This window comes from Cervus elaphus, chromosome 19 (genome assembly GCF_910594005.1).
Source record: "Cervus elaphus chromosome 19, mCerEla1.1, whole genome shotgun sequence".
NCBI lineage: Eukaryota > Metazoa > Chordata > Mammalia > Artiodactyla > Cervidae > Cervus > Cervus elaphus.
Genome location: NC_057833.1, coordinates 49,195,476 through 49,220,560, shown reverse-complemented (window position 1 = coordinate 49,220,560; position 25,085 = coordinate 49,195,476). Strand labels below are relative to the sequence as shown.

General features: G+C 44.3%; 1 protein-coding gene across 2 annotated transcripts in view; it reads right to left on the bottom strand.

Moving 5' to 3' along the window:
* Positions 1 to 311: 311 nt before the first annotated feature.
* HEG1 (heart development protein with EGF like domains 1) overlaps positions 312 to 25,085 on the bottom strand; it is an 83,191-nt gene continuing 58,417 nt past the window's right edge. Inside the window, exons 14-18 of one of the 2 annotated variants that reach the window (XM_043875504.1) lie at positions 23,053 to 23,095; positions 22,882 to 22,919; positions 12,098 to 12,185; positions 7,947 to 8,121; positions 312 to 5,403 (exon numbers count right to left, since the gene is read on the bottom strand). In XM_043875504.1, coding sequence (XP_043731439.1) covers positions 5,254 to 5,403; positions 7,947 to 8,121; positions 12,098 to 12,185; positions 22,882 to 22,919; positions 23,053 to 23,095 — 494 coding nt within the window. In that variant the 3' untranslated portion in view covers positions 312 to 5,253. The remainder of the gene's footprint in view (positions 5,404 to 7,946; positions 8,122 to 12,097; positions 12,186 to 22,881; positions 22,920 to 23,052; positions 23,096 to 25,085) is intronic. The other variant, XM_043875505.1, reaches the window with a different exon arrangement.

Here is a 25,085-nt window from a genome sequence, read left to right as displayed (position 1 = left end):
ATTCAGGAGGAAATTTTGTGTCCAAAGATTGGTTACTGGCTCTCTCCAACACACAGAAAGAACAACAAACAAAAGCAGGTGTTAAGCCTGAAGTAGGCTTTTCATCATTTAGGTCAATCCATCTGCCCATCCGTCCATCATCAAGAGCATACTTCCTCACCCATCCTGGGCACTGAGCATATAGAAACGTCTCAGCCCCTGCTCTGCCACGTAAGAGTTCACGGTGCAGCTCCACCATTTAAACGATGCTCTCATGAAACGAACCTGTTGTACTCTGAGGTGGTGTGTTTGTTATCAACAGAAAAACACAGTGAAAATGATATTGATTTTATTGCATCATTTTACTGACTAGAACGCCAGACTTAATAGTGGGTATAAGTATAAAAATAATCGAATTCTTACAAATAATATTTTGCTGCTACAGTACTGAATAATTAGTGAAGGTTGCAATTATAATACAACTTTAAATAACATTCTTATAATGGATTTAACACAATCAACCAGGGGCTAAGGTTTAAAGGTCTGCAAAGAGAAATTTGGGACAATGTGAAAACTCAGAAAGCTAATTTTCCAGCTACAGGCTTCATTTAACCAAAAATCCAGCAACACAAACATTAACAAAACTCACATCGACCCCTGATGAGAGGTCTTTTAAGAAGCAGGCAAAATAATACAGAAACCTGGGTTAGACTGGTTCCCAGGTAGACTGGTTCCATCCCCATCCCTGTCTAGTCTCATCCCTCCTACCCAAAAACTCTGCACCTGAAGTGCACTATTATGTATCCAAGAGGGGAAAGAAAAAAAAGATAAAGCCAGAATCTAACATACAGTTTCTTTTAAATGTGCTCTTTACAATGCCTAGAAGACAGAGCCAGTATATGTCTCTTTTTAGACCTCAATTGTCCCCTTGAGTTGCACAGGGTTTTCTGTGAACACTTTAAATCAAATAGGATGGATTATAACATGCTTGAAAAGATACTTTAGCACAACAAATTAACTGACATTTAATACTTTAATCTTTCTAGTAGTTTAAGTAGTTCCTTTCTTTGGGGATTCAAGAAAAGAAAAAGAATACATACTCAACAGCCAACTCTACAAAACTGTATCTGTTTCCAAGAATGCATACGAGAACCTCTGAATGACGCTTTGTCAAGAAGGAAGGAATGGAATGTCCCTTCTAATCCCCACAAAAGTTTCACACAGAAAAGAATCTGATATTAAGGGTGGTGTTCAATAAGATACAAAATACTGAGATACTGAACTTTGCATTCTTCCTCTCTCCAAAGAAGTGCTCTAGTTTTGAAATCAGTGTATCTTAGAACTACGGGTCAAAACCCTAATTTGGGGTGTATTTCACTTCACTATTTTTCCTTCAACTAGACTAAGCCAGGAACAGTTGGCCTGAACACTTTCGCTTCTGCCAGCAGCATTCACAGTTACAGGCAACAGGATGCCCTGACAGTTGGCAAGATGGCTTAATGGAGGCTCCAAAAAGTCACATGTGAGGACTGACCCTGATGTGTCTACTCTGGGAACTTTTACATCTAAATGAACATCATCCTTCAAAGACATTTTCATGAGCGGCCATCCCGTCTCATCTTTGCAAAGATGCTGCCCTCCCATTTGGGCCAACATTAAGAACAACCTCTTCAAGAACTTAACAGTTACATCTTAGTTCTTGACCTCAAATGCTGATAAACCAGCATGGTTACATTCTCCACTCAGCAATTTTGGCTCTAAATGACTTAGCTGCTTCTGAAAACAAACTTTTGTCAAAGAAGAAGATTTGTCAGCATCTAAGACATTCAACTCAATACGTTCCAGACTCTGATAATATTCACAAAAACATGCTTCCAATATGTGGGAAACACAGCCTCACCACAGGAACAGGGCAAGGCAGTGCTCAGAAGGATGACTAAGTCTGGCTGCATCTGTCAAAAACCCAGGTCATCATCATACACTTCCTTTATCCAAAGCCACGTACCAGTATGCTCCTTGCTAAGAAGCACGAGCCAGCCACTATTAATAATGACCACAAGCATCCAAGCAATACATGTAAGGACCTGAAAGGACTTTTCAACATTTTGTTTTTGTACTTTATGGCATTAGTTTAGCTGCTGCTTAACAATATTAAAGTTCTTTAAAAATGCAACTTTTAAGCCCACTCTCTCAAGCTCTCTTTGATACTGGATGGTGAGGCATCCGCCAGGGAGGTGAGGCAAGAGGTACAGTGGGAAGAGGGAGCCAGGCAGAGGGTATGGGTCCTGGCTATCTAAGCCAAGGTACTGATCCCCTCTGAAGGTTCCCATGTCCGAAAAATGGGCCCTCTCATGCCCACCTTACAAAGGTGTGGTGAGGCCAGGTACTCTGCACAGAGCCTGGCTCTGGTGGGAACACGTGAGATGCTCATTGGGACTATTTAGGCTTTCTAAAATGTCTTTAGCAAGGCTGGCTCATGGGGCAAATAAGAAAAGACACCAGATTTCAGACCCTCCGGAGCTTCAGCAGACTCCACAGATGATGGCAGGCCCCAGTGAGCACTGCCCTACTCTGACAGTCACCACGCTCTGGCATGCTGCAGGACATGGGGGTTCCATGCAGCCCCACACTTTCCTACGAGGTCTGAGCGTCTCATGGGCAGCTTCCTCAAGTGGGGCCCCACACAGGACCAAGGCATTTCTGTGAGCAGGAATCACTCCAGGTGCATGGACTAACCTGAACCTGTGCCTGGACTCCTGGGCACCAGGGGTGCATCCAGCCTGTCCCCTCAGTCCCGGGGCTGTTGCCCCACCAGCTGCTTCTCAGCTCAGGAAGGACCTTTCTGAAAGTATTTTAACCCCAAGCAGAAATGAAGCCAGCCTCTCCCTTCCTCACCCAGGCGGGCAGCCAGCACCGGCACCTGAACCCCCGACCCCCACAAGCTGCCTAGGAACTGCATATGTGATATGACCTCAGTCTTGCAGGGTGCTCCCTTTTTCACAGTAAAAGAAACAACAACACTCTCAATCCACTTCACATGCACAAAACCCACTCCCAGGAAAGCCTCCTTGAAACTCACAGCACACTCTGTTCTGGACGTTGGGATTCTGATCCAGAACACTCTGGGGACAGGACACTTCATTCGGTGAAGAGTATAGCTTCTGGCCCCGGCACAGGAGATGACCTACCAGCTGTGATGTCAGCTGTAGGCGGTGGGCATGTATGCCTGGGGACGGCCCCCACTGCGGCCTGGGTCCTGGGGGCCGACAAGGCTCTGCAGCAGGAGCCCGGAAGCAGCAGCCTCCTCACGGCCCAGCCTGCTGGCTCAGGTGAGCTGAGGCTAGGAGCTCGAGCTCTCCAGTTAGATGAGAGCCCACGAGGCACAGCAAGGCAAGTCTGGTTGCACGGAGAGAGGCAAGACCCAAGATCTCTAACAGGTGATGCTATGAAATGTTAAGTTGGCACCCACTGACAAAAAGCAGGATTCTTTCCATGTCTCATGAGATGAATGCAATTAAACCACTAAGTGATCACACCTGAAGAGTAACCTGGCTGCGGTGGGGTGACGGTGACTTGTGCAGACCACGTGACTCACAAATTTGCACTCAAAACTGTTAGGACGAGGGTTACACTAGGATTAGATTCATTCTGAAGAGATTAGAGAACCCTGAAGGAACAACCATGCCTGGGCTAGAATGGTCTTCAAAGGCTGCACCATTTCCAGAAGTGTGGGTGTCACTGCACTCCAAGCTTTAGGATGGGAACAGTTATTTTACTTCTGTGTTCACTTCATCCTGAACCAGGATGTTCAAAAGCAGGTGACAAAGATCATGGGTCCACAGCAGCAGGCAAAGGCACAGCACTGGATATGCCCCCCCGGCAGGACCCACGCCACAGTCTCATACAAATTCATGGAGCCTCCTCCCCGCAGGCAGACGCTCCATTCCCTAAACAGCCAGCAGTCTTTAGTTCTCCGATGCTAACTTGAATTATACCCCTGTTTCAGGAGGGAATGCCGTAGTTGTAGTTACAAATTACTGTTTGAGAGAAAATAAGTTATTTCTTCAATGAATAAATAGCTTTGAGTGGTTGGCTGAACCACTGAACCAACAATGAGTCTGTGGACGAGATCAGGGCTCCTAGCAAAGATGCCGCACTGGTGGGTATGCAGACGCACATGTGGTTCCAGCCCAGCTCCCCTTTCTTCCTTGGGAACTGCATACCCGGCTTCCCAAAGCACTGGCGTCTCAGAAAATGGACACACCTGTTCAGCCCGTTTCCTGAACCACATTCAGCTGCTTTTCCATTAGTGATGAAGTACCTACCAGCTTGGACCCAACCTGCATTCAGACTTTTGCTCCACACACAGCGACCTTGGCCTCAAGGGCGGAGGTCTGAGCCATGCCCCGTGCAGCACCCTCAGGGCCAGCACCTTCCCCCAGGGTCTTTGCCCAATGCCCGCAGGGCTCACCATGGGGAGGCTGGATGCCTCCAACTACAATCAAATGAAACTTGTTTTGCTCTGATCCAGACATGAACGGTAACATGAGAAGTAACCACAAAGGAAAAAAAAAATAATCCTAGATAAATGTGTCCCTTTGACTGAAGAAAACAAACTGGAGCTGTGTGCTATGCCTCACAAGTTTCAGTTCCTCCATCTAGGGGTTTGTTTGGAGGAGTTGCACAAGATGACTTAGGAGGGTGTGAAAATGCTGCATATTAACCTGCAGCATCTCCAAACACTAGTGGCATGTCCTTCGGCATCTACTGTTCAGCTCGTAGCTACTGGGTGGGAAAACAACGAAAGAGCCAGTATTTCACTGTAAATGAATCACCGAATAGAGTTCCATGGAAGTGTCTGAGGAGAAGAGGCCTTCTTTCTAGAGCAGTCTTGGAAAGAATCCGAAAGGAGGCCTCCCTCCTTCCTTCTGCATTTACTAAAGTGCAAACTGAGGAAAACCTGGGTTTCTGCACGGATGCCTAGTGATCAGCCCTAACTAACAGCCACTCCAGAGCTGTGGCCATGCTGCGGTCACACGGGGACTTGACTGGATTGGCCCGTGTTCACATTCACAGTAGCAATGAAGGTGCCAGGTGAGCAGCCTGCAGTTCCACATCCAGGGGCTCCAGCTATCCCCTCCACTATGTTCACGACCCCCAAGCCCATCCCCTTTTTGCTGGCTGCTCAGGGATGGCTCCACTAGTCCTGGGAGCAGCCCCTGGGCGGTGCTCCCCTGGTGCAGTCAGAGCAAGGGGCCCCTCTCTCTTCTGCATTTAGAAGTAGTCTCTTCTCCTGCTCTCATCACTGATGAAAGATGGGTTATACTGTCCGGGGAAAATGCAAGAGTGCCGTGATCCTGGCAATCCAGTGTAGGCCGGGTAGAGTCCATTTCGTTCAAGTTCAGGATTCCTTACACTTGAGGGCTGGTGGCCAAAGAGAAAAGAAGAAAAGTCAATTTAATCTTAGGTTTAAATCTAATAGATAACAAAAAAAGAAACAACGAATGCTACATTTTGATGAATTTAAAATGGAGGCAGCTAGACTTAGCAGAACAAGGTCTCACCTACAATTCAGGACCTCCCAGATTGTCTCTTTATGGAACCTGGGATCCCTTTGCCCATATTTTAAGGGCAGAGTTTTAGAAACATTATACAATCAAGAGCAGCCCAGCGACCCAGACCTGGGTTAATTATTCTCTTCATTATTATCAAAAGTAATGATTATCTAATTACTATTCTGACTTTCAAAAAGGCATTTCTCTCTGGAGCACAAAGGGTTTACTTTTTAAAAATAATTTTATTTATTTATTTATGGCTGTACTGGGGTCTTCGTTGCTGTGCAGGCTTCTCATTACAGGAGCTTAACTTTTTGAAGAGCACAGGCTCTGGGGCACTTGGGCTTCAGGAGTTGGAACTCCCAGGCTCTAGAGCACAATGGGCTGAACAGTTGTGGCCTGCAGGCTTAGCTGTTTCTCAGCTTGTGGCATGTTCCCTGGTCAGGGATTGAACCTGAGTCTCCTGCATTGGCAGGTGGATTCTTTACCACTGATTCTTTACCAGGGAAGCCCCAGCACAATGGCTTTAGATCCTCTATGGCATTTAGTGGTACGTTACCATCCCAGCTGAGACAGGGGCCTGGCCTTTGCAAGGTTGTCTGGTCACCCATCGGAGGGAGTTAGGACCCCAAAGCAGGAGGTGAGCTGATTCTCAGGTGTCTCTGATCAAATTGCAGCTTAGTGGGTCGTGACTACCTATCTAGTGCAAAAGGAGCCCCTAAACTTGGACTCTGCCTCTACAGACTGCTTAGCCTACTGTCTGAAATGAAGACGGGGCTCATTTAAGTTCATGACTGCATCTCTGTAAGACAACTCTTTAGCTAATGGCCTGGGAACACACAGCAAAGGCGGGTCTTGTGATGCCACAGGCCTGTCAGCTGCTCTGTCCTGGTGCTGCCCGGGGGCTGAGGAGCCTCTAGAGAAGGGGGTGAGGGTGCGGGCACCCCTAGGAGAAATACTTGCTTAGTTTCAGCTGCAGTTATCAGAGGAAAAGAACTTGCCTGACAGACAAAGGGGAAAGCAAAGCCCTTATGTGGAAATAGGGCTTCCCTGGTGGCTCAGATAGTAAAGAATTTGCCCGCAATGAAGGAGACCCAGGGTTCAATCCCTGGGTCTGGAAGATCCCCGAGAGAAGGGAAATGGCAACCCACTCCAATATTCTTGCCTGGAGAATTCCATGGACAGAGGAACCTGCCGGGATACAGTCCATGGGGTCGCCAAGAGTTGGACACAACTGAGTGACTAACACTATGTGGGGATACCAACAGGAACATTTGAACTAGATCGATCTTCGTATCTACGGTTTTCTTTTCCCTTATTTCTTTTTGTTTTTCTTCTAGGCCAGGTTCAAATTTTTCACAGTCTATTGAAACTACAGCTTCCTTAGCTTGAATCGCCTCTCCCATCCAAAGTCTAAACCCACAGGTCAATGTCTGTAACAACCAGAGGCGTTGTGCTGCTAACAGAATTGCCTAAAGTGATTAAGTCCTCACAGGCAAGGTTTCATTGCTGTACCTCTAACGGCTTTGCACGGCAGAAATCACCTGATGGTTGTTTATTTTCCAGCTCAGGTATCCCTGCCTGTGTTTGCTTTATGGCTGATGCAGTGTAACACAAAAGAACTGAGTAGGCATGGGAATATGACACGGGTTATTCAACATGGGACAGAAGAAGCAAGGGTTCGAGGTGGTCTCCCATCTTTCCAAACAACCCAGTCCAGGGCCAGTCATAGCAAATTATTAAAAACCTATTGAATCTTCTAAACCTTTAGACAAGTGCTGGTTGAAGATGACATTGAATTATTCTCTTTACACTTTTTCCCAGTCCCTCAGTTTCAACTACCGAACCACGTGATGTAAAGCATGGCAGACAAGAGACAAAAATGAAAGGGTCAAAGACTAAATACCATTAAATTCTTTCTCTATCTTTTAACTTCCAGTCCTATCACTTAAAAGCAGGTTCAGTGACAAGAAGTTTATTGCTACAACCTCATAAAGTACATACTGTGTTCTGTAGGAGTACTCGTCATATCTCAATGTCGAAACTAATAAATACTATGCAGAGATAGTAAGCAAACTGAATATTAAGTTGTATGAGTCAAAGGTATAGGCCACCATTCTCTTTAACCCTTAATAAGCTGGAGTGTTTTTACTACAACAAAACAGAATCCCTTGGGAGTTCCCTGGTGGCCTGCTGGTTAGGACTCAGTGCTTTCACTACCAAGGCTCACATTTAATCCCTGGTCAGGAAACTAAGATTCTGCAAGTTGAAAACTAAGATCCTGCAAGTTGTGTGTAGTGATCAAAAAACTAAACCAAAACAAACAGAAAAATCCCAAAGCAAAAAAACAGAATCCCTTTAATTCTCCAAGAAGTTGGAGCTGGGAGGTCACTTGGGCATGGGAATACACACCGAGTAATACACGTCTGTCATCTGGAGGAGGTTTTTGGTACTTCCATTCTCATGCATTTCAATAGCTTCTCGGCCCCATTCTTGTGAGCGAGGGTTCTTGGGGTACTCAGCATATGGGGACATTTGGAAATCCCCACTTTTGAAGATAAGTTTGCTTATGTCATTTTTATTCTTTCTGCATGGTAAAAAAAAAAAAATTGAAAAAAGTTCTGTGAGGAAATGATGTTTGTGAAAATACCATCTAGCTTTTTAACAAGGAAAAATAGACCTAAAGATACCACTATATATTTTTTGTAATTGCCCACTGAGAATTGTTGTTATTGTTATTATTTTTAGTATTTACCTATAAAAATGCAACTGGATGTAAATAAAATATGCAAAAAGCTTCCAACCCAAATGGTCAGGTTACTGGGGGGAGAAAGACAAAGATAGCTGCAGTGGAGCAGATTTAGACTCTACTGGGGGACAGAGATCACTGCACCGTGGGGGTGGCCAGGGAAACAAGAGTCATAAATTCACAAGGTTTTGGAGCTGGAAGAGCTTGATGGTTCTTTAGTCCAGGGGTTCCCAACCTGCTCCAGGAGCTCTGGGGATAGGCCTTTGTGAAGGATATGACTTATCTTGGGGTCACAGTTTGCCTCTAGCAAAGTTGGGACTAGAATTCAGGCCTCCCAACTCCCTGGCCTGGGCTCTTCCACTTCATGAAACTGTTAAGGGATACAATGACAGAAACTGCCACCTGGTCAGGCAAAATAGTAGCAACTTGCATGAGCTATCTTACAACACGAGGTCCTGGTAAGGAACTCAGGACTAACGAGCTACCCAACCGGACCAGAAGAACTTGGGAAAGGTCAAAAGGAGAGAGGAGACCCCAGTCCATATGTCCTACCGACCTCCAAGAATCCTCCTGGCTGGAGTCCATCTTGGTTGAGTAATGCATGTACCACCAGGAAGGACACTGAGTCAGAATGATTGGCCAGAGACAACCCGGAAACTAATCCCATCACCATAAAATCTGAGACTGCGAGCCACATGGTTGAGCAGTTCTCCTGGGTTCCCTTACCCTGCCCTTCTCTGCCCGGGCACCCCTTCCCACAAAAGTCTCTTGCTTTATCAGCATGTGTGTCTCCTCAGACAGTTCATTTCCACATGTTACCAAGAGCCCACTCTCAGCCTCTGGAAAGGGTCTCCCTTCCTAGGATAGAGCTACTTCACAAACCATGAAAATAGTATGTTTTGTTGGCAGAAATGCCCACCTATGTATATACCCATATAGATCCTCATGTCAGCGGGGCAGGGAAACCCTAGCACAAGTTCCTTACCATTGAGAGTCCTCTAACTGCAAATTGTTGGAGGATGTATTATTCACCTTCTGTAATGGGCCTCAGATGAGACATTTTCGGTGATGTCTGCTCTAGGTAAGATAACCTGGAGTTTCCTCCCTCTACCTCACTTTGCTGTAAATAAACTTTCTAGGGAAGGCACCACATCATTCAGGATCTTAAAATGTCCAGCATGGGTCTTAGATGTCTCTTCTTCCAAGCTGAGAACAGATCTGCCTTTGTGCTGCTCCCTGGAGGGTGGAGCATCCGGTCTCAAACAATGAAACAATGAATCAATGATTCACAACGACCTTCTTTCAGGGACCAACCGTCACAAACTCTCTTTCCCCAAATGGCTATATTACCTGCACAGGGTACTTAGTAGATAGGCGGCTTCTGTGCCCTGCAGAAGTCAAGGTCTGTCTCTCTAGCTCCTAGTTTTATACCCAGAGCTTTATTTCTACTCATGCGGTTTCTCTGATGCTTTGATGGCAACTTTGTAAACGACGGGTCAAGACTGAACCCTGAAGCCGGTGTCCCTGTATGGGAGCAGTTGGCCCTCTGCAGCCTTCCTGGAGACAGAGATTATCTTAAAATGCCCTTTGGGTCAATGGTCAAAAAGATAATTTGCTATTTTTGTAGGTCCCCTCCATCAGTCATGTCAGGGTAATTCCTGCCGTTTACTACCACCTAAACCAAAGGTCTGAGTTTTCCCTTAATTGAATAACCATAGAGAAGGGAACTGACTCTTTTTTCTTCCTTTTCCATTCAAATCCCAATCCCACTGCTATCCAGGAAGCCTAGAGCCAAGCTCACTACTGTCTGCTTATCTACATGCCTGCCACTTCTCCATTGCTAAATATTCAGGCAACTCCTTTCATCTTTGTTTGCTTCTTAATTTTCCCAATTAAAGTGTAAAAGTCAATGGCTGTTGGTATATTCAGGGTTATGCAGCCATCGGTTGTGCAATTTTAGAACAATTTCATCACCCAGAGATAAACCCACACTCTACTCATTCCTCCCCAATTCTCCCCCTGCCCATCCAGCCCTAGGCAACTGCCAGTCTACTTTGCCTCTATTTGATTTGCCTATTCTGGACATTCAAATAAACAGAATCATATAGGTGTGGTCTCTTGTGACTGGCTTAATTCACATAGCATACCATTTTTAAGGTTTATCCATGGTATAGTTCAGTATTACATTCCTTTTTATGGCAAATAACACTTCAATGTATGGATATATCACATTTTGTTTATCTATCCATCAGCTGATAGATACTGGGTTACTTTCACCTTTTGGCTATCATGAACAATGCTGCTATGAAAATTTATGTACATGTTTCTGCGAGAATACCTGTTTTCATTTCTTTTGATACAAGAGTGGAAATGCTGGGTCAAACAACAACTCTACTTGATGTTCTGAGGAGCTGCGACTTTTTCATTTTTCAAAGTGGCTACACCACTTTACGTTTTCACCAGCAGTGTATGAGTGTTCTACTTTCCCCACATTCTCATCAACACTTGTTATTTTCTGGTTTTTGTTTGTTTTAGTAACCATCTTAGTGTTTGTGAAGTGGTATCTGATGCCGTTGGTTTTGATTGCATTTCCCTGCTAAAGACATTGAGCATGCTTCCATAGGTTTATTGGGTATTTGCATATCTCCTTTACAGAAATGACAATTCAAGTTCTCTGCCCATTTTTAACTTGGTTGCCTTTGATAGGGAGGGACAAAGTAAAGCAGCAAAGTAGGTGATTAAATAATTAATCCCACTAAGGGATCATAAGTAAAGAAAAAAGTATGGGAGACCCCCTGTAAGTTAATGATCACTCCAGAAAGCAGGTTTGCTTAACCACAAAACCAAGTTGCCTTGCTTTGAAACAAAACCATGCCACACAAGCACAAGACATGCCCTAAAACAATAAAACAATGGTAAAACAAGACCCACATCCTGCCCAGCAAGGTCAGTAAGTTAATGATTCCCAAGACGTGTTCCCCTGTGCACACTAAAAACAAAAATACAGGGAATAGAAAACATCATGCTCAAACCTGAGATGGTTTCCCATTTTCAGCAGAGGTTACCACCCTTCTGCTAATTCAAACAGTGCCATGATAGTCCTAGCTTGATCAAGCAGGAATAAGAAAACTCCCCGCTTGACGGGGAGAAGGAGCTGATGATGAAAGCTTGATATCTGCTCAACAACGGCTGTCTCCCCGCCCCATTCTTCCTTTGATTATAAAACTATGGCCCACTAAGTTCTTAGTGCAGCACCCTCCTGCCCACCTGCTTGTAAACCTCAAAAGCATCCTATTCTCATAAATCACTTCTCATCCATCACTTTGCCGAATTCTTTCTGCACCAAGACAGAAGAACCTACACTCTACTAAGTCCCAAAATGTGTTCTGTGGTTTCACCTTTTTATTACCCAGTTGTAAGGATTCCTTATATATTCTAGATACAAGTCTTTTATTAGGCATATAATTTGCAAATACTTTCTCCCCTTCTGTATGTTGTCTTTTTTCACTTTCTTAATAGTGTTCTTTGAAGTGGAGAAGTTTTAATTTTGATGAAGTCCAATCCCTTTTCTTCTGTTGCTTGTGTTTTTGAATATTCTTTTTTTTTTTTAAAGTGAAAATCCCATTTGCTGTCCTTTTCTTTCCCCAGTGGCACTATCTATCACAGGTTTCCCTTTTTCCTTTTTTTAATGGTTCAGTCATACAACAGGATTTAATACTGTAAACCAACACACACATTCTTTTAAAAGGGGAAAAAAACTGACCCTGGCTTAGCAAAGGCAAAGAGAATTAGACTGCGGACTCTTGGCACTCACCTGCAACAGGTAACAATCAGTGCGATGCCCAGGATGAGTAGAAGCCCACCTCCTGCAGCTGCGATCACCACAGTGATAAGTTGATAGGCTAAACAAGTTTAAAAAGGAGAAAAGTGGATTGGAAGCAGACAAAGAATGAACAAAGGAATGCCCCCAAATGCTCCCCTTCCCCACCCCATGGCTACCCATGCCTCAGCTGGTGACCACTTCTTATTTTCTGGGCCCCCAACAAAAGCTACTTGGGCCAGTTCTGCATTTTCTCCATTGAAGAGGGAGCAGAATGAAGTCAACCCAAAATGTCTCTTTGGTATATTTATTATTTTGAGCTGATATTTTTGAGAAACTGCAGCACTGGAGAAGCTCTAAAAACTGAGTATTATTAATAGCTACCCTTTTGTAAGGGAAATTTACATTAGAAAGAGACTTGTACCAGGAAGAAAGCTAGTATCAGAGAGAACTTCTTCAACCTGAGAGACTTATTTGCTTGGCACACAACCTTTGTTTCCCAAACATTTCCTCTTCTCACTTTTCTATAAACTGCACTTTCCCCTTTGAAGCCCTAGACACCTGGCCTTTTCCTCAGCTCAGGAGGGTATGTGAGCCTCAATTATCTGGCTGCCTTTTGAGTCTCACATCTTTGTGGGGTCACTGTGTGTATTCACAGAATTAAAGTAGTTTTTTCTCCTGTTACTCTGTCTTTTAATGGGGGTAGGGATGTCTCAGCCAAGAATCTAGAAGGGTAGAGGGAAAATGACTTTTCTTTCCCCAAACTATTTTGAGAAGAGTTCCCCTTTCTTAGCCCGTCCTAGAACGGGGGCTCCCAGATTCTACCTGCAGACCAGCCTGACGACATTGTTAACAATCCATGATCAGATGAGAAAAATAAGAGACGCATGCATGCATTTTTCAAAACCTAAACTTGTTTGAGTTTTTTTCTTAGTTTTAATACTTTCTAAAATTTGGTCCCTCTTACTTTTTTGCCTCACTTAATATAGATGCATTTTTTAACGTGTAAATTATGCCTCCAGTAAAGCTGGTTTTTAAAAAGTAATTGGGCGAAAATGGTAATATTTTCTCAGTTACTTCCCATCCTTTGGTGTTTTTTGAAATTTTTGAATTGACGGTGACATAAAAATTTTAAAATATGGTTTCAGGTTCTTACTTGGTAAAATAAAAAGGCAACCACAAATTTTGATTCCACAATTTTATAAGCATCACTGCATGACCCTGGGTAGGAATTGGATAGTCTCAACACAGACATACACACACACACACATTGAATTTAATTATCAGAAATTAGCAGTCATATAAACAAGCACTTATCATGTGTAATAAACAATATAAATTTTAATTAACTGATTTCATATCTGCGTATTTCTGGGAAAATCATATTTTCAATATAATCTATTAAATATTCAGATTGTTTTTTGCTGTGGAAATATGATTATAATTGTGCTTTCAGGCTGTAAGGTCCAGTATGAAAAAAAAAAGAGCCAATAACCAGGTTTTCTGTAGTAAATTAGGATGGAACCATGCTCTCTAGGTATTTAAGTAAAGTCAAAGGATAATGCATAGAAGTGACAATGGGCAGATTGTGAGAGAAGAGCAAATACAAGAGCAATACAAATACCCCCAACCATTCACCTGTCTTTTCTTGAAATAACTAGAACAGAAACCTGATTACTATGAAAAACCATCAGTATTAAGATACCCAGGAAACAAAGCCAAACCAAGAAATGAGTTAATTCTCTCCCTCACCTCCTGACACATGTAGTCAAGCTTCATTTTTTAAAAGTGAGGACAAAGGACAAATCTCACGCATGTGTCGACTTCTCTTTATCTCCACCAGCACAGCCCTAGATTCCCACTGACTCTTGACCAGACAAATGTAAACACCTCCCAACTCACGTTTCTGTGCCCAGTGTTGTCCACTCAATTAAAAACCAAACCTAACCATGCCATTTCCCTGCTTCAAAAAACCCAAAGTGGCTCCCTTTGTTCCCAAGCAGAGACCAAAGTCTGGTTCCTGCTCTGCTTATCCCTCCACACCAAGTTCATGTTTTCTCACTTCCGGCAAAACAAGCAAGCATTTGTCTTGGAAGCGACCCTTGCAAGTGGCTGCGATTGTGGCAGGTTCCCCTTTGAAACAAGCACCCTAAAAGCACCCTTTGTGTCTGAAAAGAGACAAAGACAGTGGAGACCAGTGCTTCCCAAACTATCCATGGTCAGGGGCCAGGTTTTTTGGCTCGTGCTTTTGGATATTATTTTTATATGAAGAAAATAAAGTCTCATTCGTTCGTTCATCTTTTCCCCGGGGCACCGGCTATCATGAATTTCTTTCTCTCCTTTTTTTTAAAAGAGTCTACTGCAGATCGATATTAAAATACAACAAGGCTATTCACTTTACAAAGGATCCCATGCTTGGGTGTCACAGCCGTGTTCATATAAAGGATTCTAAGTGCTTACTTTCTGTTTCTGTACCATCTTGTTACCACCTTGTCTCCATTCACAGCCCCCCACACTTTGAGGGGCGCTGTGTTATGAGGTGGTTTTATATGACTTCAGGTCCCTTTGATTGTGACAAAAATGAAGTTGTTTTTAAGAATGAAGCTATTGGGGAGCTCCCTGGAGGTCAAGTGGTTAGCACTCTGTGCCCTGACTGCCAGGGCCCAAGTTCAATCCCTGGTTGGAGAACTAAGACCCTGTAAGGCATGTGGCATGCCAAAACAAAACAACAACAAAAGAATAAAGTTATTGTTTTGATATAAAAGTGAAAACGTATTTCAGGATGTCATTACCCATATCTATGGCTGCCCACAGCACTTGATAGCACAGCTGGGAGCTTATCAATAGGAACCTATGAAGCACCATGAGTGAGGGAACACATAGACTCTACACACTCAAGAGTTTGTGAGGACTCTCCAGGAGCATCCAGTCTGGAGAAGGCTATCCTTTGCTGATCTAAACAGCTCTCTGAAGACCTTGGGACACCAGTTCCTCCCACCTCCCAAGGCAAAGGAGACTCTTCTACCAGCAGTGCTGGAAGTCGTGCAGCAGTTTAGTCCCTCATTGAAGATCATCTTGCTTGTCAACACAAGTGTCTTGGTTCCCTAGAAACCTGCTCTGGAAACAAGAACTCTGCCTTTTGTGTTGACAACAGGAGATCAGCTGAACCATCTCTCCTGAGAACCAACTTGTTGAAAGGAAACCTCAGTTAAGTGTAGACTTTCTTTCTTTCATCTCCCCTTTCTTGGAACAACAGTGTATTTAATAAATATGTCATTAGTTTGGACTGTTATTTCCTTATTGACTTATGGAGAAGGCTATCCTTTGCTGATCTAAACAGCTCTCTGAAGACCTTGGGACACCAGGTCCTCCCACCTCCCAAGGCAAAGGAGACTCTTCTACCAGCAGTGCTGGAAGTCGTGCAGCAGTTTAGTCCCTCATTGAAGATCATCTTGCTTGTCAACACAAGTGTCTTGGTTCCCTAGAAACCTGCTCTGGAAACAAGAACTCTGCCCTTTGTGTTGACAACAGGAGATCAGCTGAACCATCTCTCCTGAGAACCAACTTGTTGAAAGGAAACCTCAGTTAAGTGTAGACTTTCTTTCTTTCATCTCCCCTTTCTTGGAACAACAGTGTATTTAATAAATATGTCATTAGTTTGGACTGTTATTTCCTTATTGACTTACTAAGAAACATTATCCTGTATGCTATAGGCCAGTGCTTTTCAAACTTTTCCTGTCCATCTGAATCACCCAGAAGATATGTTAAATCTCAGATGCCTGGTCCCCACCCACCTCAAGAGATTTGATTCAGCAGGTCTGGGCAAGGTCCAAGAAGCTCTATCTCTGGTAAGCTTGTGGGGGATCCAGATGCTGCCAACCTGCAGGCCAGACCTTGGCTGGCACTGGCTTAAATTATGCAGGAGAGGAAAGAACACAGGACTGAAAGCCAGAAGACCTCTCTGTATGTGAGCTCAGAGAGTGTCTGGGAGGGAACTCAGAAAAAATGCTCAGATGTCAGTGCCACCTCGGGTACTGATGGACTGGTACTTTCTTCATGTTTTTCTGCTTCCCAAACTTTATTCATGTGTTTATATATACATATAGACACACAGGACCTTCTTGAAATCTAGAAATTATATGTGTATATGTGTACATATATAATTTACTGTATACACATACATTTTTAAAAGAGTCATTTGATGTTCTCTGGCAGCTATTTCACTGGAAACTTGTAATAAGCTTGTAGACAATGTACTCACAGATCTTTTTTCTCATGTTGCTGTTGGTTGGTCACTAAGTCATGTCCAATTCTTTGTGACCCCATGGACTGCAGCACAGCAGGGTTCCCTGTCCTCCATCCACTGTCTCCTGGAGCTTGCTCAAGTTCATGTCTACTGAGTTGGTGACGCTATCCAGCCATCTCATCCTTTGCTGCCCTCTTCTCTTTTTGCCTTCAATTCTTCCCAGCATCAGGGTCTTTTCTAATGAGTCAGCTCTTCACATCAGGTGGCCAAAGTATTGGAGCTTCAGCTTCAACATCAGTCCTCCAATTAATATTTAGGGTTGATTTCTTTTAGGATTGACTAGTTTGATCTCCTTGCTGTCCAAGGGACTCTCAAGAATCTTCTCTAGTACTTTTCTCTCATACCTGCAGTCAAGTCAGCTCATGAACTGCAACTGATCTTTCACATTTAAGGACTGATTTAAATGTACGATGAGGTCACACAATGATTACATTGCATGGGATTTATATCAACGCCTACTATAATGTTCACTAATCCTGTAGGTTCCCTGAATGTTCAGGTGGGAGTGAAGGTCATGGGTATTGTCTTAGGGTGGTCTGTTCTATCCTTCCTACTTTGAAGAGATCCTGCAGAATGATGATCCTGGAATTCTTTGTTTTCCTTTGTCTTCCACATTTGTTGATATTTCTTTATTCTTCTTATGGTTTGATCATAGGCTGCTGTTTTTGTCATTGCTGTTGCCATTTTTCATTAAACCAACCCACTCTGGGCCTTAGTCTTCCCTATAAGCCATATTTGTCCTTGCTTATATGGTTATTTGGAATCTACAGGACTGCCTGCTTAGCCAACCCCTTACTGGGAGCTATCCACTCCCTTCCACATGCAGGGTTCAGTGGGGCGGTCATGCTTGTACTTTAACACCATCCCAAGCCACAAAAGTTTGGTCTGGAAGTAAACACAAGATCCCAGCTGGATCAGTTAGTTCCTCCCCAGGAATCTCATTTTGGGAGAGAGAACCTTTTATTTAAAAATGACCAAGGTACTGACACACACTTGAAGCTGTCTGCTGAGCCTATTTTCCATTGTGAGGCAGCGAGTTTGTGCACAGACCCACAGTAAGAGCCAAGACAGAGATGAAGATGGCTCTATGTTAACATGTGCTCTGAAAAGAAGGTGTCAACCTCCTCTGCTGAGATTCCCCACAACTCCCAATTCTTGCCACTCCTGAAGCTGGAATTTCATGATTTCCAATAATCCGTCTTCATTGCTCAAGCTAGCTACATTTATTTACCCCAGAAGAATCTTAGTCAATTGTGATACTGATTTATAAGAACTAATTTTTATCTGTTCCCTGTCCTTGTTCCAGGCACAGCTCCTAAAACTCTAGGAATTTCCTAAGCTTGCAGAGCAACGGTGTCTTTTGTTACATTAGTGACTTTTGAATAGCCCTTAGGTAACTCTTGGATGGATGTCTGCTGCGAGGGAAACCAATTTGTGATTAGCCCATTAGAACTTTCGATCCTACCCCCAACCTCCCGGGAAGGAAGAGGGGCTGGAGACTGAATTCAATCACCAGTGGCCAGTGATTTAATCAACTCTGCCTGTGTAATGAAGCCTCCCATAAAACCCCAAAAGGACAGGGGTTCAGAGAGCTCCAGGTTGGTGAAGGTTGGGAAATGAGGGGAGGATGGGAGGGCTGGGAGAGGCCCTTCCCCTAACCTGGCCCTGTGCATCTCTTCCATCCAGCTGTTCAGAAGTTCTCTCCTTTTATAATAAGCTGAAAAGAAATGTGAAAGTCGCTCAGTCATGTCTGACTCTTTGCGACCCCATGGACTGTCCATGGAATTCTCCAGTATTTGCCAGAATACTGGAGTGGGTAGCCTTTCCTTTTTCCAGGGGAATCTTCCCAACCCAGGGATCGAACCCAGGTCTCCCACATTGCAGGCGGATTCTTTACCAGCTGAGCCACAAGGAAAGCCCAAGAATACTGGAGTGGGGAGCCTATCACTTCTCCAGCAGATCTTCCCAACCCAGGAACTGAACCAGGGTCTCCTGCATTGTGGGCGGCTTCTTTACCAACTGAGCTATGAGGGAAGCCAATAGCTCAGAACTCAAACCAGTGGAGATGCTATGTGTGGCAGGAGTGACTCACAGCACACTGCTCAGGAGGAGGCAGAGATCATTAGTTATCCAGCAGTAAGCCTGAAGTCTCGTGCATCTCTTAATAAGCTGGCATCTAGTAAAATGTTCCCTGAGTTCTGTGAGCCAGTACAGCAAATTAATGGGCCCCAGGGAAGAGGTCACTGGAACCTTGGATCTACAGCCAGTTGGTCAGAAGCACAGGTGACAACCTGGATGCGGGACTGGGGTCTGCTGGGGAGGGGGCGTGGGGTGGGCAAGTCGGCAGACCCAGGCCTTAAGCTGTGGGATGTACCTGGAGACAGTGTCAGAACTGAGATAACTGGCTTAGTGATGTGGAAAAAAATACATCAGAATTGATGTCAGAACCATATCAACCTATACGCTTTCCTTTAAAATTAGGCCTCATTACAGACCTTTCTAGGTGGCCGCATTCATTTCATTTTAAAATTCATTTAGTTCTCCCACTTGCCCTCTCACTGTGTTCATTACTGATGTGCGGTTAGAGTTCTGCCATTTAAAACTTTCCACTCCTCTTATATCATCTCTCCTTTACAACTCTGTTCACAACGTTCTTTTTTTTCCCTCTGTACCTTTTAAATATTTGCCTTTCTCGCATCTACAGACCGTAAGTGTGGCCGTAACACGCAAGAGTAGGGACAGAATTGCATTTCCCTCTTCCAGGGCTGCTTCCTTTCAGTTCTGACACCAAGTGAGAGGTTTGCTGTTAGCTGCACGCGACTTCCAGCTGACTGCCAGATAACCAACGAACTCTTCCGCCTTCTGAGCAGTGTGTTACAAGTGACTCCTGCTGACACATAGCGTTTCCACTGGTTTGAGTTCTGAGCCCAATGTAACTATAAGGTGAAGACTTCATACACCTGTCACCAGACTGTGGGCTGGGGTGGGAAGACAAGGCAGAAAGATCTTTAAGTTGAACGTTTGGTTTCAGTGGAAGAGGAGGAAGACGCCAAGACATGCGGAAAACAGACTCCACATCCTCCTGGCTGCTCAGGGAGCCTGGCAGGGAAGGAGGTTCCACTGGAGAGACGCAGGGCATTGGAATGGAAAGGGTGACTTACAAAAGGATGTGTCATGGATAAGGAGAAGGGATGGATTAAAATGTCTGCAGCCAGAGAAAGGTAATCTAGGAAAACTATCTGATGATGTTCTATCCTCACCAAGTGACAGTGACCACAAACAGAAGAATGGCAATACAAAAAAAAAAGATTTAAAATTGATAATAAGAGGGGATGGTTAAGTAAATTATGATATATACAGAGTGGAATTTAACAGAACTATCTAAAGTCACCTTATAAATTTATGCCAATGAAAACACTGCACAGTTTACTAAGTTCAAAGGCAGGTTACAAAACAGTATCTTCTGTGAGATTCAATTTTTGTTAAAAAGACACACATACAAACCTCTGGTATACTGCTTCTTAAACTGTGAGGTGTATGCAAATCTGCCTATTAACTAAATCCAGGAGTCTGGTTAAAATTCTGATTCTAATTCAGCAGGTCGAGTGAAGAGGTTTGAAATCCTGCATTTCTAACAAGGTCCTGGATGCTGTTGGTGGTTTTATCCACCACATGTCATAGCAAGGATATACAGCAGGGAATTAGCAGTGAGGTTTAATGGGTGATGAGACTTTAGTTTTCTTCTTCCCTTGTATCTGTCTGCTAATTAACTTGGATTACAGAAGGAAAATTAATGGACAAGTATTTTTTCTTTATGTTATGAAAAGACAAAATTCACCTACTTTAAAAACAGAAAAAAAAGGTGAAGCAAACCATGTGGTCATGAGAGATATAATAAAACTGCGAGAAGGAGCCTCTATAAAATTCACACAAAGAAGGAAATGTGCATGCCTGAGAAAGGCTGGAGAGGAGGACAAGGGGAAGTGAGGACACTCTGACAACAACGCTGTAAGAATTCTAGAGCCACAGGACAGCGGGAATTGTTGGGATCTGTGATCTAAACACACACTTTACATGGAAAGAAAAAGGGGAGCAGTGATAAGACAGGTGCCGCCCTGCCCTGCCGGGCGCAGGATGCCTTGCCAGGTGCACATGGGGACTACGGGATGTGAGAGGAGAGCTTGTTCTGCCCTCTCCAGTCTGAAGGACGTTCTCTATAAGGAGTGACAAGTGAAATCTGGGCGCAACTAGAAAGCTAATAGGCTGCAGAAAGGCAGGTCAGAGGTTATGCCTAAAGCCAGAATACGTTAGAGCTGGGTGACTCCCAGGAAGGCAGGCATGAGGGAACCACAGGACCATGTGCGTGGTTGGACAGAGCAGGGTGCCCTATCTCACGGGGCTTGGGCAGCAGAGCACGTGTCCCCAGAAGGCTGCAGAGAGCAGCGTTCCTTTTCTACAAAAGGTCCAGCCTGAGTCAGACCCCCAAGAAGGCATTTAAACTGTCTTTGGTGGCAACAGCGGAAGTGACAGGGGTGGGTGGTTATCTCTGTTATTTGGCCCAAAACACCAAGTGACAAGTCAGAGCTCACAAGGCATTAGCTATCAGCACAGGTGGGTAGGAAAGTCAGGTGCTCCAATTCCTTAACCCACACCAGGGCCGATCTGAGACCGCAGAGAAAGACGCAGATGGCACGTGCTCTTTATTATCAGTGACTATTAACTGCTCTGTGACACTGACATGCAAAGAGATGTCAAAGTCATAAAGTGGTATTCACGCCACCAGAGTTAACCAGAGTCCCCAACAAAACGTGGTGGAGAGGCTAGCCATCCAGGCCAGAGTCTGCCCTCTGCTGGATATGACTGTGATGATTCGGATAAAAGGGAGGAAAAAGAAATCTCAGGAACAGAGAGAGATCCTGCTACTTCCAAGACCCCATGCACATCATGCGGAGACATGGGAATTCACAGGGCGGTTAGTGGATGGAGAGGTACAATCTCCACATACACAATATTTAATGATCTCTGAAAAGCAAACCACTAACTGCCACCAAGAGCAACACACTTCAGCTCACTGCCTTCAACCCTTTCACTCTCTTTCAACCCTTTCGACGGTTTTTCCCTATATCCATTTTCCCTCTTCCATTCACAGAGAAATAGGAAGCATTTTCTAGTGAAACCTAGTTAGGGAGCTAACTAGGTTAGCTAAGTTAAGCAAGTGAGAAGTACTGGCTCCTTCTATGAGGGGCTGAAGAGCCCCGGGAGGACAGGCAGGTGGGTCCCTCACCTCCTGCTCCCAGCTCATCCCAAGCTGGCTACATCTCCCCACGCATCATGTTTCACTCACACTCTTATTAAACCAAGTACACCTGTGATAGTGTGCTATAAGAAAGATGTACCTAGTCTTCACCTCCTCTCCTGTTTTTGGCATGAGAGTTTTTAAAACACCTCGAATTTATGACTGATGTGGTGAGGGTAGCATCTCTAGTTAAATAAAGTCAAGTCTACTTGTGGGCGAGTAAACTTAAGACAATGGACTGCTGGCACATTCTACAGAATAAGGGACAAAGCTATCCTAAAATACTGACTGTTACTATTCCTTCTTCATCCTGTATCCTAGAATTTCTTTCAATAGTCTTGAGGGTCACTTTAATTTCTCAGGTCTCAGGATAAGAAATTGTCAGTGAAAGTGATCTGAAATGAATCCCAGCTGCTTTTCTCAGAGAAGTAAACTGAGTGTGAAACATGCCACATGCATGGTCAGTGCCCCTCGACCATAGCACTCCAGGAGCGCAAACGTCAGCCAAGATCAGGGGCCTCCCCAGTCTGTGTCCAGCCCTGACCTCCACCCTGATGACGCTGGTCTAAATGGCCCCACACTCTCTGTTCTCCTCACCGTCTCCTGACTTGATTTTCTTGATCAAAAATGCCTTCCCGCTCTAAGACTTGCTAGTTCTACAGAGGCTACTGACTAGAGTCTAAATTCTCAGGCTCTATCAAAAACCCCGAGTTTGATCCTCACATAATCTGACAACCTACCTTCACTCTCTACCTTCCTCTCTGTCCTCAGCCACACCTACTTACACATTGTCCCCCAAAATCACAGGCCCAGGCTGGCCCAAGACCTTTGTTTAGGTTGTTCCCTCTGCCAGGATTCCTTCTCCCTCCATACCTGCCAGTCTTCTTCCAGTTCCATCCCCTCTGAGAAGTACCCAGGAGGCTCTTCTATCCTCCTGGGGGTGGTCCCTCCCTCCCAGCCTCATTTATTGACTGATACTCTTCTGTCCGGCTATCTAGGAAATTTATCTAGATAAATAAATAAATGTTTATCTCCCCTACAAACCTCCAGCCCTGGAGAGCACTCTGCTCTCCAGGGAGCTGGGAAGACAGCAGATCTGACCTGAGGGTGAGGGGAGGGGACAGACATATGTTAACAGCCCTGCCCACATGGAACTCGGGACTCCTGCATACTTACGGTTTCCACAATTGAGACCACCAAGGCCGAATGGGCAACTGCAAGTTGACAGAAAAAAAAGAACAAGAATTAGATTCAAATATCAAAAGAAATTACTGAGGCAATTTACCGACATAACTTCTAAATAAGGTTTGGAACAAATTCATCAGAATAAATGAACATGCTGCCTACCTCATACAGGTTTCATTTTCAAGCCTATATCCATCTTCACAGGCTGAAAGAGAAAACGAAAATCCGTGATCGTGTCTATTAACTTCTCTTGGCCCAACTGATGGTTAATAAAACCAGCCACCTTAAAGTTCACAAGAATATTCTAGAACCAAAAGGCTACAAAATAGCTTTGTTGTGGGTTATTTAGTTGCTGAGTCATGTCTGACTGCAACCTTATGGACCGTAGCCCACCAGGCTCCTCTGTCCATGAGATTTTTCAGGCAATAATACTGGTGTGGGTTGCCATTTCCTTATCCAGAGGATCTTCCTGATCCAGGGATTGACCCTGTGTCTCCTGCATTGGCAGGTGGATTCTGCACCACAGAGCCACCTGGGAAGCCCACAAATAACTTTAGAATTATCTAAAACCTGGCCTAAATACTGTTGCCGGCTCAACCTTTAATTTTATCAAAAAGACCCCAAAAACTTAACCTCTTAGTGATTCTAGCTTCTCAGCTATAAAAAAAAAAGATAATAATAATTTTTTTATAGTTGCTTGGAGGGGATTAAGGAAAATAAGGCATGCAAATGACTCACCACAGCACCTAGCATACAGTAACCACTAACTGTAATTGTAATTATTATCTAACCTTTGCAATTATTTTTGGAAGTTCTCTGTGGTCCCTGAGTAACTTCCTTCCATAAAAGCAAAGACAAATGCCTCACCTTCTTTAATGTAAGTCAAACCTTCTTTAACCTGCCATTGGCTCCATCAGCAGCCTTCCCTCAGGAAGTGAGAGCTGCGACACCTTCAGAGCCATGGTCCTGGGGGTGCCTCAGTTTCTATAAGAGAACGCTCACCCTGTAGTCTGTGTAGTGGATTCTGGACATACCTAGCTGAGCCCTAATCAGCACATCACACAGGACTATAGCTTTGAACCCTCTGCTCTGAAGCTTATAGACCACTGCTTCACTGAAGGCTGTGGGCCAGCCATTCCCCTGGATCAGCAGTTCCTGCACTGATCTGATCATGGAACATTTTCGGCACTACAATAAGCTGATAGAACATCACAAGCTATAACGTGTGCTTGAATGAAAAGTAGATAATAAAAAATAGCCTCTCAGATAAATTCATTGCTGCAAGGAATGACAGAAATTTGACTCATGGTTAACGTATGATATACACAGCACACAAGAATCCCAGTTAGGTAAAGGCACATAGCATAGAGCAGTAATCTCTAGGCAGATAGCACACACACTGATGGCAACACTTGAGTGCCAGCAGCACGTGGCTCAGAGGCTGCAGGCCCCACAGATCGGGAGAGCTCTCACAGGCTTCCCGCATCCTCCTTCAAGAACCAGTGCATAATAACATTTAACTACGTGGGCTTCCCAGGTGGTGCTAGTGTTAAAGAACCTGCCTGCCAATGCAGGAGACAAGAGACTAGGGCTCGATTCCTGGATCGGGAAGATCCCCTGGAGAAGCGCAAGGCAACCCACTCCAGTCTTCTTGCCTGGAGAATCCCACGGACAGAGGAGACTGGTGGGGCTACAATCCACAGGGTCGCAAAGAGTCGGACACAACTGCAGTGACTTGGCACGCACACATGTAGATATGCTTGATGTTGTTCTATTTTTAAATGTTAGACACTAAATGATTCTAGCATCTATTTTATTGTCATAGACTATTGACATATCACTTGAGTCTTGCAGAATGGTGTGGGAAATACTGTGCTTAATAACCTAAATTCTCTCACAGCAGATCATGAGAGCTGTGAGCCTGCACTGCAATGTTTCAGCTCCCCTGGATTCACTTCTCCTGAGCTACACTCTATTTATTAAAGGCAATCTATTACTAGCAGCAGCCCCAGGCATGGCCTAGGGTATTTATCACAGGCTATCATTGCCACAATACCACTCAGTAACCTCGTGATGTGGACTTCCCAGAGAAACTTCTCTTGGGTCCCAGGACCTAGAAAAATGGGGATGGTCCTTTATTTTATGGTCACTATATATATATTTTTTCAAAATCATGTTTCTCTCTTTACCGTAGC